The following is an 18729-nucleotide window of genomic DNA, read 5'->3' as shown; positions in this document are numbered from 1 at the left end:
GCACTTCATGGACATAAACATTGGCTTTTCCACGCTTCAAAGAGCAGTGGCAAACTCTGACCCTCACAGCCTGCCAGCCCTGTGGATTCCTTGCATTCAGAGATGACAGAGACAGGAGAAGCCATTGCAGCCATCCTGCCTTCCCCAGGATCAAAAATGGTCCTGCAAGGAATTTATGCTACCTACAGCAACTGCATCTTTTAGATAAACCTCTTCATTTCTATGCTGAAGGAGTTCTCTCCTGCAGTAAAGCCAGCAAATCCCTCTCAGATAATTTCTCTGGCTACTTAGCCTCATTATAAAACCTTTCCAGCCCAGATCTGCCTGTTTTCATTTGCCATCCCGAGGGGCATCAATGCCTCTGTTTGGATTAGAGAGCTCCTCATTGTCTGAACTCCTCAGGTGGCAGCACAGAAGCTGTGATCAAATCACCTCTTTATTGTCTGCTGCCCAAAATAGATCAAGCCTCACTGCTGCCCTAACACCAGGCACATTCCTTGTATTCTTCCCAATTTGTCAATACCTTTTTTAAAGGCATTGATGTAAAACCTGGAACAGCCTCACTGATACCACACAGGGAGTGCACATGGACCCCAGCAGCTCCTCAGTGCTCCCTTGGTTTCCTCAAGGATGATTTTAAACTCTTTAGCAATATCTAAGACATCTCTTCAGACACAGAAATTTATCCTGGTCCCATGTCCTTCAGATCCAGTCATACTTGAAGGCTGACTTTTATATATTTATATATAAAATATATTTATATTTATATATTTATAGATATCAGTATATAAAATTATATTATATATTATATTAAATTATATATTATTATATTAATTATTATAGATATTATTGATTATACATCATTAATATATAATTATATATTATTTATATTATCAATATAAAATTATATTAATTATATATAATGTATAATATAATTATACATATAATTAAAATTATATTATATGTGTATATCTATCTATATATAGATATATATATCTATATCTATCTATATATATATCTATATATCTAGATAGATAGGTAGATAGATAGATAGACAGATAGATAGATAGATAGATAGATAGACAGACAGATAGATAGATAGATAGATAGATAGATAGATAGATAGATTTGTAAAATTTATATATATTTTAAGGCACTCCCCTATTTTTCCACCTGCAGCAAGACTGTGATAACTGGCTTTCCTGGGAGCTGAAAGTACTCAGGGCTTCTGAAAAGTCTTATTTTGGGTGCCCAGATACTGAATTCAGGCCTTACTGTACCCCAAGGGAACTGATGGTGCCTCTCAAGTACTGTCCTGAGGCCAAACAGGGCACTGCTCATCTGTGCCCCCATGGGGGCTGCAGGACCCATGGAGTTCCTCCCTCCTCCTTTGTTAAATAGCAATAACCCTGCTAATTGTGAAATTGCAGGGGTTTGCACATTCATGTGCAGAAAAGCCTCTCCTAATGGATTTGTGAGACAGAAAAATTGTCTATTGAGATGGGCATTGTTTGGAAACCTGGTTTCTCCCAGTGACCACTGAGCCTCTGGCTGCACAGGGCTTGAGATTCTGCCTCAGCTGAAGCCCCTCCAAGGCCAGGGCATGGGTGAGCCAGGCAGGTGACCCCCTCCAAGGCCAGGGCATGGGTGAGCCAGGCAGGTGACCCCCTCCAGCCTCCCAGTGACACCCACCGATCTGGCAGCCGACGTTCCACAATTCCACGGGGCTGTAGTTGGAAGAATCTGTCCTCCAGCCTGCAGGGTAGATACGGCTCAGGTGCCTGATGTTGTGATGAATAAAACTGGTTCCTACAGAGAAAGGAGAAAACAGAAGAAAATGGCCCTTTCAGTGGTGGGGCTACTTTTATTTCTTCTTGCTGCTGCTGTGTGTTCCAGTCTGGCTGAACGGGAACCACCTGCAAAAATGCCCTTCTTGGTAACAGCCTTGAGGACATTAAGTTCTCCCCACTCTTCTCAGTGACATGCTTGACCAAATAGATCATAAGCCACGTCTTTGGGATGCCTTTTCCCCCAGCAGCTGTCCCTTTTTGGGGAGCAGGGGCAGAGCACACGTACCAGACTCCTGGGCCAGTTTCAGAGCTTTGCTCTCCGAGAACGATGACATCTCGTAGAAAGCCCGAGGATGGTTGGGGTCATCAAAGCCTTCAAAGTGGACACTCTTGCAGTAGACAACTGTGTCTGACAGCTCCTTGGCCAGCTTCAAGGTGTCACTCTAAAGACAGGAGAGCGAGAGGTTTGTGGGGTGTTTTTGCTGTCCTGCTCAAAATGGTAATTGTGTTTTCCCTATAGGACTCCTGGGGCTTCTCCTCTCCACCACTTCCACCAGAAGAAGATGCACACTCTCAGCACTCAGTGGCTGGGGGTGTGCCCTCTGTGTCACCCTGTGCAGGGAAGGTTGGAAAAGGACTCCCCCTTTGTTGGTGGGACACCCTTCCCTGCTGCTCTCTGCAGGATCATTTGTATTTTAGCACGTCTGTCTCCAGGTGCTAAACTTTACAGTAGAGCCTCAGCAATGCTTTTTCCATACTGTCCTGGTCCCAGGCATGCAAACCTGGAAATACAGGGAAGAGAAGGGTGTTTTGGACTCCACAGAGCTTGGGCTTTTTTCCCCTTGAACTAGAATTGTCACGATGCTCTGATGACTCTGACTCCACCTTGGTGCAAGTGAGAGTCCCCAGCTCCCATCAGAGGCAAGAAAAGTGACAGATGTCAAAATAATGTACATGTTATTGACTAGAGATCAGAGAAATAAATAAGACCCAGAAAGAATGAGCAACTCATCAAAGGGAAACATAGTTCAGACCAGATCCAGAGGTAACAGCAATCAGCTTTGCCATCAGTGGGGCTGAATGTGTCTGTGTCACCCATGAACACACTCTGTGAGGGATATGGGCTTCACAAGGACCTGCACACTGGAAAAATCCATTTCCTCACATGATGGGGCAGAACACTTGTGCAAAGGCCAGCCTTTTCCTTCCAGAAATCATCATACAAATTGCTTTAGTAACTGGCCACCCCTTCCCCACGGATCTTCCCTCCCTCCTTCCTGCAGGTCAGATACAAACAGCCAGTGAGGGTGCAGGCATATCCCAAAATGTGACTGGAAAAGCCAAACTCATGACTGCTCCTTGCCAAACAGATTTCTGGAAATGAGATTGAAAATGTGCCCTTCCACTGCTTCCATAAATGCTACATGGCCTGTCCTTGCTGCAAGGTCCTCCAGTCTCATTTCTGAGAAAGAAGCCAACCTTGGTGCTTGGCTGGCTCTGCAAGATCTCTGTTTGTGCTTGGGATCATTAAACTGGGCAAGCAGCAGGATCCTCAGCCCCAGCAATTTCAACAATTCACCCTTACATACCCCCAGGTGAGTGGCTGAAACCACACTGAGACCTGTCTTGGCAGGGAACACATGAAAAATTGTATTTCTACTGCTTTTCTTTTTTATTTCTTTAGTTGTGGTACAAAACCCACTTAAAAAGTGATTTCTCAGTGATTTCTTCTTTCACTTACCTTCCCCTTCTGCTCTACTTTGGTCTTCACAGATTCATCTTCAATTTCAGCTGCTTCATCTTCATCAGAGACATCCTCAGCCTCCAAGTTGTTGTTCCCATTGGAGGGGTCCTCGTGCCTGCTCAGCTTCTTGCCTTTCACCAGGATCTTCCCTTTCAATTGCTGCACAAGGAAAAATGGACAAAATACCTGGTGGTTAGAGGAAGTCCTGGCCCATCCTGAAGAAACCCCTCAGCTGTAACCAGAATTTTTACAGTAGCACCAGTGACTGGTAATTACCCAGAGACACAGGTAAAAATAAGTCTTTTTAAACTGAGGCCCTGCCTCTGCCCAGCCTCTGAGACCATAAGCCATGAGTCTGAAAACCCAGAGATCCCAGTGACTCCCCTCTGACTATCCCCTCAACCAGACAATTTAAACAGTTGTGCTGTTAAAGACAATTAAAATATACTTCTTTTTTTTCCCAAGGCTGAAATGTTGCTCAGCAAACAAGGCTGAGCCTGGAGCTCTGGGCTACTGGAAGGAGTTTGTGGCACCATTTTTTCCCCTCTGTGTGGCCTGTTATTTAATCCAGCCCTCGCTCTGCAGTGTGTGGTTACAAACCTGTGCACAACTCTGGAAACTGAGATCCAAGCAGGGGCTGAGGCAGTGTGACCTCTGCTCCAAAGACATTTTAATGGGGACAGAGGTCCAGTCAGTTCTGGATGGGCACCTCATGCAGGCAGACATGGAATTTTAATACATTTGGCATTTTGCAGGTGAAGCCTTTGGGTGCTAAGAGCCTCAGGAGGAGTTTCCAGACCCTTTCCAAAACTACATCCTCTTCAGGGAGCAGCTTCTCCTACCACTGCTGCTGTGGTACAACGCTGACCACAGCCAGCAGCATCACAGCTGGGTGCAGAGGGAGTCCAGGGAGCATTCCTTGTGCTCAATCAATTCTCTCCAGCCTCTTCCAAGGTCCACATGGAACCCCTCACCACTGATGTACCCTTTGTGCAAGCCCTGGCTGTGGGAGGAAGGCTGGAGCCTGGAGAGGGATGACTCAGAGCCCAAACAAGGCAGCAGCAATGCTTGAGATGGAGAGGTATTGAGAAAGGTGACTGGGGGAAATCTCCAGGTATGTGGGCTATGCCTTAAGAGCACCACTAGACTTGGCAGCTCCCTGGAACAGGAGATTTTTTGCCACCTGGACGTGTTTGGTACTCCTGGCTTTGGAGGGTATGAGTTATTCCAGAAAAATGCCATCTTGGAATTAGACAGTCCAACCCCTCCAGCTGTGTAGCACATTCCCCTTCCCTCAGCAATACCCTATATTTACCTTTTCTGCAACAGCAAAAGCAACAAAACCCCACCACATTCAAATGACAGGACCATGAAAAACCAATCATCTTTTATAAAACAACACAGGCATTTTTAAAGGACACCATTCCCCCTTTGCACCCTTTATGAGTTCAAGAAAATTGCATCACATCTTCACAGAGACCAGCCCCACCCCTCAGCACCTGGCAAAGCTGGGGATGAAGCTGGGTTTGAGCAGAGATCCAACACTGGCACCTGAGGCAGCAGCCAAGAGCATTTTTGTTCAGCTATCACAAATGAGCTGTTTACACTGGGGCACTTTCCCTGTCACACAAAAGCTACGCTCAAAGGAGCAGTCAGAGCACAGCAATGCCCTCATCCCCATCCCCAGACCATCCTCCCAGCCAGAGCTGTGCTCTGCTTCTTCACAGCCACGGCTGGGAGATGAGCCAGCTCATCTTCAGAGCCTGACTTCAGCCTCCTGCCTCAACACCCAGCTCTACACTGTTCTTGCAACCACAAAATCCAGTTCTGTGTGAGCTTTTAGGCTCTGGTCAGCACTTGGAATGCACAGGCCTGGAAGGATTTCACTGGGGACAGTAAGGAGAGGCTGGGAGCAGCCCCTCTTGTCCCCTCCAGGCTGCAAATACCATCCTGGTATTTAATATATTATCTGCCTCTGCTTTTTGGTGCTCCATAAGAAATGCTACTGCCTCCCCTCACAGCTCAGCAGTGGAGAACTAGGGATAAGGTACTTGAGGCAGCCTGCTTGATTCTTAATTATCAGCAGGTAATTAAGCTTTTTAAGTTTCTCCCATTCAGCCTGCACAGCAAGTGGGAGGTGCAGCTCCTGGCACAGCCCAGTCCTACATGGCTGAATAACGTGACAGGGGAAGGCACAGCAACACAGCCTCCACTGTGTGTCCTCACCACAGCCCATTCCAGGGCTGCCAGCAGCAGGTCCTCAGTGCTGCTGTTATCCTATCTAGCCTGTGGTTCCTCTGGGAAACCTTGGATACGGTGCAGATGCTCCCCATGGGCACAGGACACTGCTCCTCTGCCTACAGGGGAGAGCAGGCCATGTGCCTCCTAACTCAGACATCCATTTCCTTACTTGTCCACAAGAAGGGGTGAGACTCACCCCAAAGAGAGGCATTTTCATCCCCATTTCCTGCAAAAGCTGCTATCCTGTAGTAGCATTGCAGTGAATCCTCCCTGAAGAGGAAGCAAAGTCCTAAATCTGAGAGTTTATTTTCTTTATCAAGGTTTTAAATGAGCTGATACAGACAGTCACAAACACACAGGTGCCCTTGCTCCATCTCTCTTGGTTCCCCTTCATGTGATATTAAGTATTTCTAGCCTGAGGCAAAAGACACTCAGCCCATCAGTTCAGCTCTGTTGAGCAGGTCCCTTGTCTTGGGAGGCAGCAATAGCTGAAATACTCAATAAATGCTCTCCAAGTAGACCATAAAGCCATTCCAACTGCTTGTGGGAAGCCCAAGGTGGAGTACAACCTCAGGAAAGGCTTCAAGGACATTGGATCCACTGAGAACACACAGTGGAGTGGCTGCTGGAACAGATGCAACTCTTGCCCTTCTTCACATGCTCTATAAATGGTATTTCTTAGTCCCCCTGAAGTGAAGCTCATCTGCTCTCCCACCTTTTCCACTGCACACTGAACAAGCTCAGCTCTGCAGGTGAAATGGTTCTGACAACACTGGGATATGGAAACCATCTTATAGGAAAGCAGTGATTTTATCAGAAACAGCAGAGCTGTAATGAGCAGAGGATTTTAATAATCTGAATGCACAGGTTTATCCTACCTGAAAGTTTCCTGCCCCTAAGAGCAACCCGAGAGCCACGGCAAGGTCTGAATTGCAGTTTCCATCTCAGTGGGAATGGAAGATTTGTAAAGTGATCCACCTCAACAAACTTTCTGTGGCTTCAACACCTCCTTCAGAGTCAACAGAGAAAACCAAACACACCCAGGGTGTGATTGCTCCTGTTTGGACAAACATTGAGGAGGAGCTGGACCACAGCTCCAGCTCCTCTGATTGTTTCTCCAAAGGAGCCCAAAGTGAGGTGCTCAGGTACAGGGATACAGGGTCTGAGCACTGCCACCTGACATCCCACTCTCAGAATGAAGATATCCACCTCTCCAGACTTCTGAGAAGCTGAGGAATAACAAGCTCACATTCACGAGGAGATGTGCAGATCAGATGCACTAATTGATAGCACATCTCCATCTGTGCATGTCCTTCAGCTGCAAACTGAAGAGTTGCACCAGCAGTGAGCGGCGCCAGAGGATGAAGAGAGACTCCAGGAAAAGGGAAGAAACACATTCCTGAAGGAGGTTTTGGAGGATTAAATGAAACTCAAGAACTTCAGGCAAGAAGATGCACTGCAGACAAGACTGACACAAGCTGCGCTAAGGCTGGAGAAACAGAGATGTGCAGATGGACCTGAAGCCACAGTGACACAGAATGTGTGGGTGATGCCCAAAGCCACTCTCCTCATGAACAAGGAATTCCAGGAAAAAGGAACTGTAGGGCTTTCAGACACACTCAGTCCACTGAATAGCTCCAGCACTGGGAGGAGCAGTTTTAATCTCATTCTAGGACCATGAATTTGCAGCATTTCTAGCTGGGATTTAGGGACAGGGGCAAGGGGCCCTGGCAGACCCCTGTGCAGGTCAGGGATGGGACAGAAGGACAACAACCCACCGGCAGCAGAGAATGGATCAGCTCCTCCCTACAACCCTGCTGCTGCCTGGAGCTTTTACATGGCTTCTGGCCTTTCATCCAACAGCTTTTAATTCACTATTGGGACCTAAAGACATCAGCTTGTGGGAGCTATTTAGATAATCTGTGTAGCCCAGCGCTGTTCCTGAATGGAGCCTAATAAATCAGATTGCTGCCCTGGGCTGTGGTATGAATCGTTAGCACAAATCCAAACCGTGTCAATCTTCCTTTAATTACTGACCTTGCCCTGCTGACACAATCGGCAGCAATCCTTCGACTGTTTGTGTTTACAGCCTCCAGCCCTCTGCCCAGGGGCAAATCCCACCCTTTTCCTGAGATAAAATACTTTGTTGTCCCGGATTTCCTCATGTCCACGTCACAAGGGAGTGGAAAAGCTAAGAGGTTCCTGATTTGTTTGTTTGATTTTCCCTCATGTTTCAGTTTCAATGTACTTTACACACAAAAAAAAATCAGCATTTCAGCCCTTTGCACTGTCCTACCTCACCCAGCAGGAAGGCAGAGGGAAAATGCCAGGAGGAAAAGGATAGGTGCTGCAACATTGGCAATTTTTCTCTGTTTAAACGAAATGGATCAATCCCTCCAATGGAGCAGATCAGCCCAAATCCATTCCCTAGGGTAGATCTGGGCATTGTGATCAGCTGGGGCTATGTGCCTGTTTGGGCAATCAAAATCAGGAGGTTGGACGAACACAGGCATGGAAAAAACATCTTTAGGAAGCTGGGGTCATCTCCTACACTCACAAATCACACATTGCTTTGCTTGGTGTTTCTCCTTTCTTTCATCATATCATTGCCATCAGCAGAAAAATCAGCAGTTTTCCTGATCCTGCACCAGGATAAATAGCAAGTCAGGAGGGGACACTGCAGACATATTTTTCCAACTCAGTAAGAGCCTGCAAAGACTGATCTCTGTGCTGGGAGTGTCCTCACCCTGGGAGAGTCACTTCTCCCAGTGGAGGCTCCTTGTCTGTGCCAGACCCAAGGTCCTGCTGAAGCAGCAGCAGTAAAAATTACAATTCATCCTGTTTTATTGCCCTGGTGCTCAGGGACCAGCCCACAGCAGCTTCCCTCTGTGCCAGGCCTTGTATCAAACGAGGCATGACACTCCCAAACAAAAGGGGAAAGTCAGAAAGGGAAAGGAGATAAAGGAAGAGGGAGAACAAATACTGAAGATATTCTGAGTGGATTGTTTTCCTCTCTCCCCTGCTGACTGCCAGCTTTATCTCACCCACAAACTCCTTCCAGCTCTGACTAGTCATGTTCATCCAATTTTTGGCAAATGAGCAAAGAAATGCAATTTAAAAGGAACTGTAGCTAACCATACAGGAGTCTGTTTCTGCAAAGTGCTAAGACAGAAAGACAGACAAAAAAGAAAGACAGAATGCAAGCACAAACCACATGGGTGGGAAATAGATGAATGTTTTCTTTTGGCTCCTGTTTTGGAGACATATTTTTCACATCAAGATTCCACTTCCAGTTTTTTTTCTGCCAGCTAATGATTTTATAGTGGTGGAGCACTGTTGAGGGCTGTGTATCTCTTTCCTCCTGCAAGACCAGGGCTCAGCTCCCAGCCTTACAGCTGCCCTGATTCCTGGGAATAAAAGGTGCATCTCTAGGCAGCCTCCTGCTTCCCTTTTTCCTCCTAAGACATCTCCATGCCCACCAACCCAGGCCATTCCCAGTGCCTACCCGAGAACACTCTCAATGGCAGGACACTTTGTGTTTAATGTATCTGCAGGCTACTTGCAGGGGTTTTCCCCTTGAGTTTTTAGATTTGCACTCAGCAAGAAGAAAAAAATCCCTCTTGTCTAACCAGAAAGTGCTGGAGTGGCCTTGCTTACCTCTGGGGAGGGGAACTGGGATTTGTTTCCATCGACTGGGGCAACCAAGAGCATGTCCTGCAGGATGGTGGTCATGTGCTGGGCCATGACCTTCTGCTGCTCCACGCTGCAGTGGTTCTCCAGGGAGATGATGACGGGGTATGGTGAGGTCTGGAACAGGACAGCAACACACACCATCAGTGATCTCTGCTCAACTGGTACAAACCCCAGTGCTGTTTTCTCTGGGAATGACTGTGTCAACAGGAGGGTCTGATATTCTACTAAAGCAAGGATTTGTTCAAAATGGACAAATTTAGCGGTGCAGTGGTTACTCATATCTGTGCTGATGCCTTCCAGAGATGATGGTCCAATGGAGAAGGCACTCCCTGTGCCTCCATTCTCCACCTGCACTGTGTGTCAGAGCACCTTCCCACCCACCTTCAGAGGAAGGAATGGGAAGGGGGCTTTGAAATCACAGGGTTTGCTCGAACCTTTAAGTGATATCAATCCTTCCTCCTTCCCTGCATAGGCCTGATCTGGTTCCCTGTGCCCCCCAGGTCATTTTGTGTGCTGAAGGCATTGTCATTACTGTCCTTGTCACTTCTTTATGGCCCCAAACAAAACCTGACACCAGCTCCCAAGTGCACTGAAGGAAAATATCACAGAGCCCAGTGAGTCAGGACAGACCTAAGGTTCTCTGGAGCCTGCTGCCATACAAGGCAAGCCCTGCTCATTGCTTTTAAAGCAGAATAAAAGCAGTCCTTCACATCCAAAACATGCAGATGGGTTCCTCTAAACAAGAAACAGACCCTGAAACATCAAAGCCACACAAATTGTGAGCTTGTTGGTGTTTCTCAGCAGGTATGCTCAAGATTATGGGCATCATTTTCATTGCAGGGGGGTCCAGGATGAAGCTGTGCTGGCACAGGTTCAAACTCATCCTTGGATGGTGCTCTCCCTGTCCAGCAACCCCCAGGAATGGATCTCTGTAGGAAGAAGAGCATAGGTGCCTGGACAGCAGGACACCTCTTGTCCCCATGAGAAATGCTAAGGTGAAGCTGTCATTGCTTCTGCTCTCTGCTCAGAGGGAAGAGATCTACAGCCAGTCCTGGCTTGTGCAACGTGAGAAAAAGTCCCTCAGCCTTACTTTGAATGCATAGTTCTTGATGGCCTTAATGACATCGCTGAAGAGGATCTTGGAGGTGAGAGTGTAGCCGTGATAAATGACGGGCTCTGAGTTGGGGCCATCCCAGCAATCCAGCTCCACACAGCGACAGCCTTTGGTGAGGGCTCTGGAAACAAAGAATGGACCTGGTTGGGTTCTACACCTCCTGCTCCAGCTCCAAGTGAGGGCACATCAGGCACAGGCACTGCCTGGGAAGACTGGCAGGAAGTTCAGGGAGCAAGGGAGAAGAAAGGAGCTTGGAAAAACAGGAAAGCAGATAAAGGATGGGATCAGGTGAAATCAGTGTCAGCAAAGAGAGCTCAAGGTTGAGCAAGGAAAGCACAGAAGGATCTGATAAATAAGGTAGTGAAAGTCCAAGGTAGAATTATCTGAAGAATAAGACACAGTGAGTGCCAGATGAGAAAGGACACTGATGACTGTGCCCCAAGTCTTTCCCCAAAGATGATGAAGAGAAGAGAAAATCAAGAGTGGCTGCAGTGGAAGAATGACAGTCAGAAGCCAGGTCTCAAAGTTTCAGTGATGTGATTTCTTCATCTAGGTCTGATATGACATGAAGGATGAATCCTCAGAGCTGGGAGAGAGAGAACTGTGGGAACTCCAGCACAGCTGAGGAGACTGCTGAGGACCTATTTCCTAAACTGAGTCTACAGATTGAATTTCCAGGTGAAATTCCTACCTCTACGTATCCATACTTCCACTTCAATTTATTTTCAAATAAATAAATAACCTCCACTCTCGACCCCTTTTCTACCTAGGAGGTGATTTTTTCTCTTTTACAGTAATTCCCTAAACATTTCAGATTACACAATTCCTTGAACCCATTGCAATAGAATCACAGAATGGTTTGGGTTGGAAGGGATCTTAGAGACCACTCAGTTCCAACCCCCCTGCCATGGGAAGGGACAGCTTCCACCAGATCAGGTTGCTCAGAGCCCTGTCCAACCTGGCCTTGAACATTTCCAGGGATAGAGCATCCACAGCATCTCTAGGAAACCTGTTGCAGAATCATAGGGGTTTTTTTGTTGTTTTTTTTTTTCTGTTTTGTACAACTAAAACATGCATCTGTAATTTTAAGACTCTGTAAGATGAATTCATAGAGCTACTGAGAAGCAACTTGTGCCAGATTTCACTCTCAGCACTTTTGACCTTGTGACTCCAGTCAGCCACTGCTCCTGAGAATCAGGTAAGTCATAAACAGAGGCAGAACTGCAGCCATTGACTGGCTCACAAGGAAACACTGTCTCACCTGAGAAAAACAAGGAGTAATGTAAGCTGGGTGTGCAAATTACTAAAGGTCACTGAACCCATCTGAGACATCAGCTGCTGTAAAAGGCAGACATAGGCAACACCTAATGCTCTGTGCTGTGGGAATATCCGAGATGCTAAAAAGGGACCAGGTGTCAGTTCTCCTGATCACTCACCCTGCTCCACCAGCACACATCCCACCTTGTTTTTGTGACTGCTCCAACTAGGACTCTCCAAAATAAACCCCAGCACACTTGTGGGGACAGTCCCTGCCATGGGGCTCTCCCAAAAGGCAGTACAGAGCATAAGCACCGTGACACTATGCATCATTTTGGCTCCTTCCAGACCTGCAGCTCTATCCCAGGAATCTTTGCATCTTCTAAGCTCCTTGCACTCTCTCATGCCATATTTTGGGAATGCACCACCCCCTCAGCATCATGCTTTGAAACACCAGGCCAGAGGGCTGTAATCCAGCCTCTGTGTGACTGCAGATATTTTATACGGCTTCCAAATGTAGTAATTACACATCCTATACTCAGGTGGACACCAGATGAGACCCAGGTCAAAGAGCTGTGAAAAGGAGGGCACAGCCAACCTGGTTTGGAAACAGCTCACTCTGGAAACATGGGCCAGCCCATACTGCCTGGTCTGGTGGGAGATTGCTTCTTGATCCCTCACATCCACCAGCACAGACACTTCTGTCTTCTGAAAGAAAGAGGTTAACCTCCCAAACACACACAAACACAAACTCTTTACCTGATATAGGCCTCTGTGCTGCTTGGGCCTGTGATCTGGTCTTCCATGAGATAGGTGTTGTGTGAGGATGACACAAAGTAGTGACTGAGAGGTTGGGTCATGTCCTGGTAAACTTTTCGGTGGGAGGGGTTGAATATGTTCCCCTCATCTGACAGCAGGTACATCAGGAAACCATCCTTGGTCATGGCGTTGCCCCTCTTGGCTGCCAGGTAAACAGAAAACCCCACACTGAAAATGGGACACCACCAGGTCGTGCCACCACCTTCACCACGGTGCCTCTGCTCTCCAGGAGATCCCAGAGGCAAAACGTGGTCCCCAGACATTCAGTAAAAGCAAAGACATCGATGTTCTCCAGACAAGGATGACACCTTCAGCTGCCTGAAAATGCTTTTAAAGCCCCTTCGCAAGCGCGGCTTTTTATGACACTCACCATCCTTGATAACATCTTAAAAGTGTCAGACAGACCTTACCTCATCTGTCTCTAGAGATTTACAGCATGAAAATCTCCATTTGAGCATTTCAAGGTTTCTTTGTGCCAACCCAGAGAAGCTGTCAGATGTCTAAACATAGCCAGATAAATCCTGTCTAGATTATCCAGTGAAATACATGATTTGCAAAGAGGAAATACAAAATTACTTCCCATTTTGAGGGACTGAACTAGATCTCAGTTCCTGTACTAGGTCTCTAATCCTAAAGCCTGACAGTTGCAACACCTTGCCCCTCTCCTGAAGGAAGAGCAGGATAGTGGAAAACCAGCCCATGATTCTGAGTTGTCTCTTTGAACACATCCTCCAAGGTGCTCCAGACTGATGATTCACCCACTTTCTGAGCAGACAGACAGCTCAGTGACTGCCTCCTAAACAGCTGTCACCTCCTTGGCCTCTGCTCAGAGATCTTATCTGCAGATGGCTTTACAGGCACCCACATCAAGGACATCTGCCTCCACTCCAGCTTCTGGAGAACACAAATATTGCTACATTATCAGCCTTGAAAAGCCACATGAGGTCTTGGCATCTGAACAGCCCATCTGAGTCTTTCCCGCAGGATTTTCATCATCCTCTAGGCAAACCTGTATCAATCCCTCTCCTGCTGTTCAGTGCACCTAAAATAAAACTGAAGAGAGATTTCCCAGCTTCTCCTCTTCCTAGAGCTCTTAATAGCCCTTCCTAGAGCTGTTAATGTTCCCCTAGGAGAGTGGTGTTTCAGAAGCAGATGTGGGGAGAAAATAATACACACAACTGGAGAAAAAAAGCAGCAGCAATGCAATTCATAGTCACCAAAAATAAAGATTTTGAAGCAAACCAGACAGGGTTTTCAACCTACCTCTTTCGTTGGGCTCATATCTCTGAATTAAGGCCGGGGCAGCAACAACAGCATCTTCCTCCTGTTGTATCTCATAGAGAAACCTCACCAGGTTCTGGCAGGACATGAACCCTTCTGGGTCCGAGTACATTTGGAAGATGCTGTCTATTTCCTTCCTCTCTGTCAGTATCTTGTAAAATTCCTCTATCTCATCATCCTCCAGAGCCTCTGTTTTGGACTTGTCACAGTGCTGTAAACGTAGAGGGGAGAAGGAGTGAAAACCTTCTTTCCTTCTGGCATAGGCCAGCCGTAATCTGCACCAGGGCTACACAACGCAGAACACAAAATAATTGCAAAGAGTTACTGGCCAGGGAGTGAGGAACAGTGACAATGGTTCTCATTGACAAGGCCAATAGTCATCAAACAGTTACAGTAATTAGCATTTGTACATTATCAGGGTGCTAAAAAACACCAGCCTTGAGTTCCATCACTTGGTGTGCTTCAGTCAGGACAGCTCAAAATAATCCCAGCACAAACCAAGGGTCAGAAGAAATGTAATTCTTAATTTCAAGAGGAATAAAGGGACACAATCAACTATTTTAAATAATGATAGAGAGTATAGCCAAAAATCCAGTAAGTTAAGTGAAAAGAGCCCTCCCTTTGACCCCTTAGTGGCTCAGACCTCAAGAGGCTGTCAAGACACACAGTAGGGCTGTTTGCAAAGATGGCATCAAAAACAATTTAAAAACCCCACAACATGTGAATGTTTAGGTATGAAAAAATCCAGCTCTCCAAGGAAATTTTCCATTCTCATCCAAAACCTGCCATGTAATAAAATCCTCACAGATTTCAAATCAGATATAATCTTTTCACAAGGAACTGTAATTCAGATTCCACATCTTCCTCTGGGGTTTGAACTTTTCCAGTAGATACAATCTCTGACAGAGCACCACAGCCAAGGACTTGATTGACCAGGAAAGATGGGGAGCTTGGGGAGCTTGAGATATACATGTTTAATGTCTCCATGAAGGACACAGCTTTTCCAATAACAAGTTTTTCCAGTTTATTTAAAATACTCCCAGGTTCAATTTTTCATCAGAAACAACTTTTTTTTTTTTTTTTTTTCCTGGCAAATCCTGATATTAATTTTGTTGTTTGTTCCTAGCTGAATTCTTCAACTTGTCAAACCAGAGGAATTAAATTGCTTTCCATCTTTGATCTCCTGTGACAGATAGAGCTATTTTCCTGGCTTTTATGATGAAAATGCCTGTCTTAGTTTAACCAGTCATCACACTAATCTCAACCTAGCTCTGCCAGTGATCTCAGTGATGGCCATGGTGGCTTTGACAGTGTCCCAAGATGATAATGAGGGACTTTCATCCCCTGCAAATCCTTCACTATTTGTTTTTGGAGCACATATAAAATCAAAGAACATTATCATGATGCCTAGCATCTCACAAACTGAAGGGACAGAAAAAAAAGAGTTCAACTTGTCCTGACTTCAGAACCTGCTGGGTAGGAGCTATGGGCTCATCTCAGGGATGGGACAACCTGTGACATGCTCAGTACTACAAGCAACTCCAAAATAGGTTTGAGAGTTCAAGAACTGCCTTTTCCTCACTGCCTTACATGTCCATGATCCTGTGCTGTGGCTCTGGCAGATCCCTCAAGCTAAGCTGAGCATGATGCTTAACAACTGCAGAAGGAATATAAAGAGGGAAAGCAGCTGGTGGACATGGCAGGGATGTAGTGAATTACAAATGCTCTTTTCTTTAAGACATGACAGGGAAAATGACAAGGTATTTCTTCTAGGAAAGTGGCATTTTAAGTGGTGTGCCTTGGGAAATTTATTCATTAGTTGCCATTAAAGGCTGTGATGAAAACAGGGCAATAGCACTGGCACCAGAGTCAAACTTCAGGGCAGATCAGATGCACGGTGTAAAACTGGGTTTTTTCTGCTTTGGCTACAAGAGGTCCAAATTAGAAAGAGAATCTCAACCCAAAATACTGTGTTTTACCTCCTCTGTATGCATCACGAGCCATGAGTCCTGAATGACCCTTGGCCTGCCAGCAAAAACACCTTTCTGATGCATCAGAATGAACATTCACGTTGAAATGACGTAAGCAATGAGCAGAGCTTTGCATAATTTCTGGTTGAATTGCAATAAGTTTTACTCAGGTGTCTCAAACCTAGATGTGGACACAGAGTCAAGTGATGAAAGGCAAGAATAATGTGAGAACATGCCCTGCAGCCCCCACTCGAGCTCCTGATCACCCTTCCTTCTTCCTGTGACTAAATGAAGAAAACTCTCTGAGACAGTTCACCCTTTAATAAGCTGCAATGCCCTCCTCCATCTAAGCTGAGGCAGGATGCAAACTTAAAATTTAATTGCTTTAGGAGCAGGGCAGACCCTTCCTGGAGGCAAATCAGCCCTCAGGAGATCTGAATTAACCTCCAAAGAGGCTCTCTTTCCAGGGGCTATACAGGAAACTTAACAATTACTTGCCTAATGATGGTACTTGAACTAACTCCCTGCATTTCGATGGGTTGAATCAAGGTTTAGCAATTACTTGGAGTCTTTAAGCAAAAAGGATTAATTTCATCAGGTTTTCTCTCCTAGAGCTCCCTTTTAACTATTGTGACAGCAGAAGAGGTCCATTAACTGAGTTAATAATTAATTAAAGAATTAACATTACCTCTAAAACTAAAAAAAGTTAAAATAAAAAAAAACCAAAAAAACCACCAAAAACCAAGGGTGATTTTTTCAGGTTGTTGATGTGTGAAGATGTGGGAGGGATTCATCTCCTCTCTGTGAGATGTATCCTTCTGGGTGAGGAGATTCACACCGTGGTCCCTCCTGGCTCCACCTGCACAGACTGCAAAGGAAGTGTTGGCAACTACTTCCAGTGGACAAATGCAACTCAATCAGTGGATTCCCAGCCTTATTTCCACTCTTCCAGGATCTTCCTGGCCAGGGAATAAAGGATGGGACACACCAGCCAGAGCAGGCAGTACAACTGGAATATTTTGTGAGCTGAAATTCTTTAAGATCTACTGATAACCTTCCCCCTAATTCCTGAGGAGTTACCAGGGAGATGTCTATAAAGCAAAGATAAGGAAACTTGGACCTCCTCTGGGGGAAGCAGGAGAACACAGAGAGGAGCAGAATTCCTGCCCAGTGCCCAAAACCACCCACGTGTTTACCACTGATCAGAAAACACATTTCTGAAACTGCACACCCATTAATTCAAATCCTGCTTCAGACAGGATGGAAGTTTGGAAATTTTCCAGATGTTTTATCTCACCTTGGCAGGATGGATTCTCTAGAGAGAAACCAAAGCTTAACAACTGAGAAATTTTTCATCCCTTTCTCATCTTCTGATAGGCTCAGCCAGCAAGCTGAACCTTGAGAATTTAGAAGTGTACATCCCTAACCAGATTAAATATGCCTTGGGAGCATTAAATCAATCAGACTAGTCCAGGCTTAGGTGCAATGTTATGTATCTATCATGAATCTGGAAAGTTTTTTCCTAAATCTGCACTTCTTTTGTTTGTTTGTTTGTTTATATCTGTCACTTTGCACCCTCCTTCTCTGAGAAGGTGAGGATCTGGGTTCACAATTGTAACCAAAAAAAATTCAGCCAGACTTAGGCATTGACAGGCAGTTGTGGCACACAAAACTCCTGAAACCACTGGGACTTCAACTTTGTTTCCCTTTTTCTTGCATTATCCATGTTTGCATCTCATTTTCTGCTTCGTGGCAAAATTAGGCATTGATTATGAAAAAAGGTCTTAACACACCATCACCAAAAGCATTGTGCTGGCCTGACTTAGTGGAAATCAATTATTCTGAGCAATAAATTACTGAGCACCAAAACCTGAGAGTCCTTCCTTGGTACAAGAAAAGAAGCCAGGAGTTCACTTTAGGTGAGGTCTCCAACCCAAGCTGAAAGCTCTGGGACACTTTGACCTCAGCCAGCAGCAAAGCCTTTTTCTGCTTGCTCCCATTACCTGGAAAATCTTCTTGGCATGGTAGTCATCGACTTCAATGTTCACTTCCTTCAGGAAGTCTTTGAGCTCTTTCAGGCTCATTTTGTTGTCTTTGTTTTTGTCAGCTTTCCGCAGGCAGGTGTGAATCCAGCTGCAGGGAGATGTAAGGAAATCTTTCCAGGTCAGCGCCTCGCCTAAACACCTAAATACCTTCTGCTGCACATGGCAGGGGGGAAATCCTCTTCTAAAGGCTCTGAGCCACCTCTCCAGCTGCTGTAAATCCGCCTGGGCCCCCTGAGCAGCTGACACAACCTCACCTTCTGCTCCCACTGAGCGCAGTGCTGCCTTGGCAGAAGGAAAATGCGCCGTGACACAACCGAGCGTGACCCGGGAGAAGCTTTTCACCATCTGGCCAAGGCTGGATCGGCTCTCTTTACCCTGTAGGAGTTTCTGGCCACAGCCAGAAACAGTTTGATTTCTCTTTTATGACAGAAAGTACATTCTGCTCCAGACGGTTAAAAGGGGATAAAGGAAAGAACGAAAAGAGCTCCCAAGCCTGGTAAACTCATTGTCATGGATTTGTTCAATATTCAGCGTGTTATGGTGAACACTGAACTCCAGAGGTATCAATAATAATTTTTGAACTCACCTTCAGCATATTTTTAGGGATTTCTACCTATATCTCCTAAGAACTTTATTGTGAGTGGAATCAAATCAAACTTTGTGGGTCTTGCTTTTCTTTCCCTGATGAAATGCACAGGGTCTGCCACTGTACTGTGATAATATTTCATATTTCTTCTTGCATAAGAGCTTGAGTTTCCATCTCTTTAGTACATCT

At 45.8% G+C, this 18729-nt stretch overlaps 1 protein-coding gene across 2 annotated transcripts in view; it reads right to left on the bottom strand.

Moving 5' to 3' along the window:
* PLCD1 (phospholipase C delta 1) overlaps positions 1 to 18729 on the bottom strand; it is a 50904-nt gene that overhangs the window by 4593 nt on the left and 27582 nt on the right. For both annotated transcript variants that reach the window (XM_023921996.2, XM_023921995.2), the window contains exons 4-11: positions 17913 to 18042; positions 13922 to 14150; positions 12599 to 12800; positions 10559 to 10703; positions 9433 to 9582; positions 3532 to 3693; positions 2077 to 2233; positions 1693 to 1809 (exon numbers count right to left, since the gene is read on the bottom strand). In XM_023921996.2, the coding sequence (XP_023777764.2) occupies positions 1693 to 1809; positions 2077 to 2233; positions 3532 to 3693; positions 9433 to 9582; positions 10559 to 10703; positions 12599 to 12800; positions 13922 to 14150; positions 17913 to 18042 (1292 nt within the window). The remainder of the gene's footprint in view (positions 1 to 1692; positions 1810 to 2076; positions 2234 to 3531; positions 3694 to 9432; positions 9583 to 10558; positions 10704 to 12598; positions 12801 to 13921; positions 14151 to 17912; positions 18043 to 18729) is intronic.

The sequence above is a fragment of the Cyanistes caeruleus genome, chromosome 1 (assembly GCF_971803275.1).
Source record: "Cyanistes caeruleus chromosome 1, bCyaCae1.hap1.1, whole genome shotgun sequence".
Classification (NCBI taxonomy): domain Eukaryota; kingdom Metazoa; phylum Chordata; class Aves; order Passeriformes; family Paridae; genus Cyanistes; species Cyanistes caeruleus.
The sequence above is the reverse complement of the archived record's forward strand: the minus strand, read 5'-3'. Positions and strand labels throughout refer to the sequence as shown.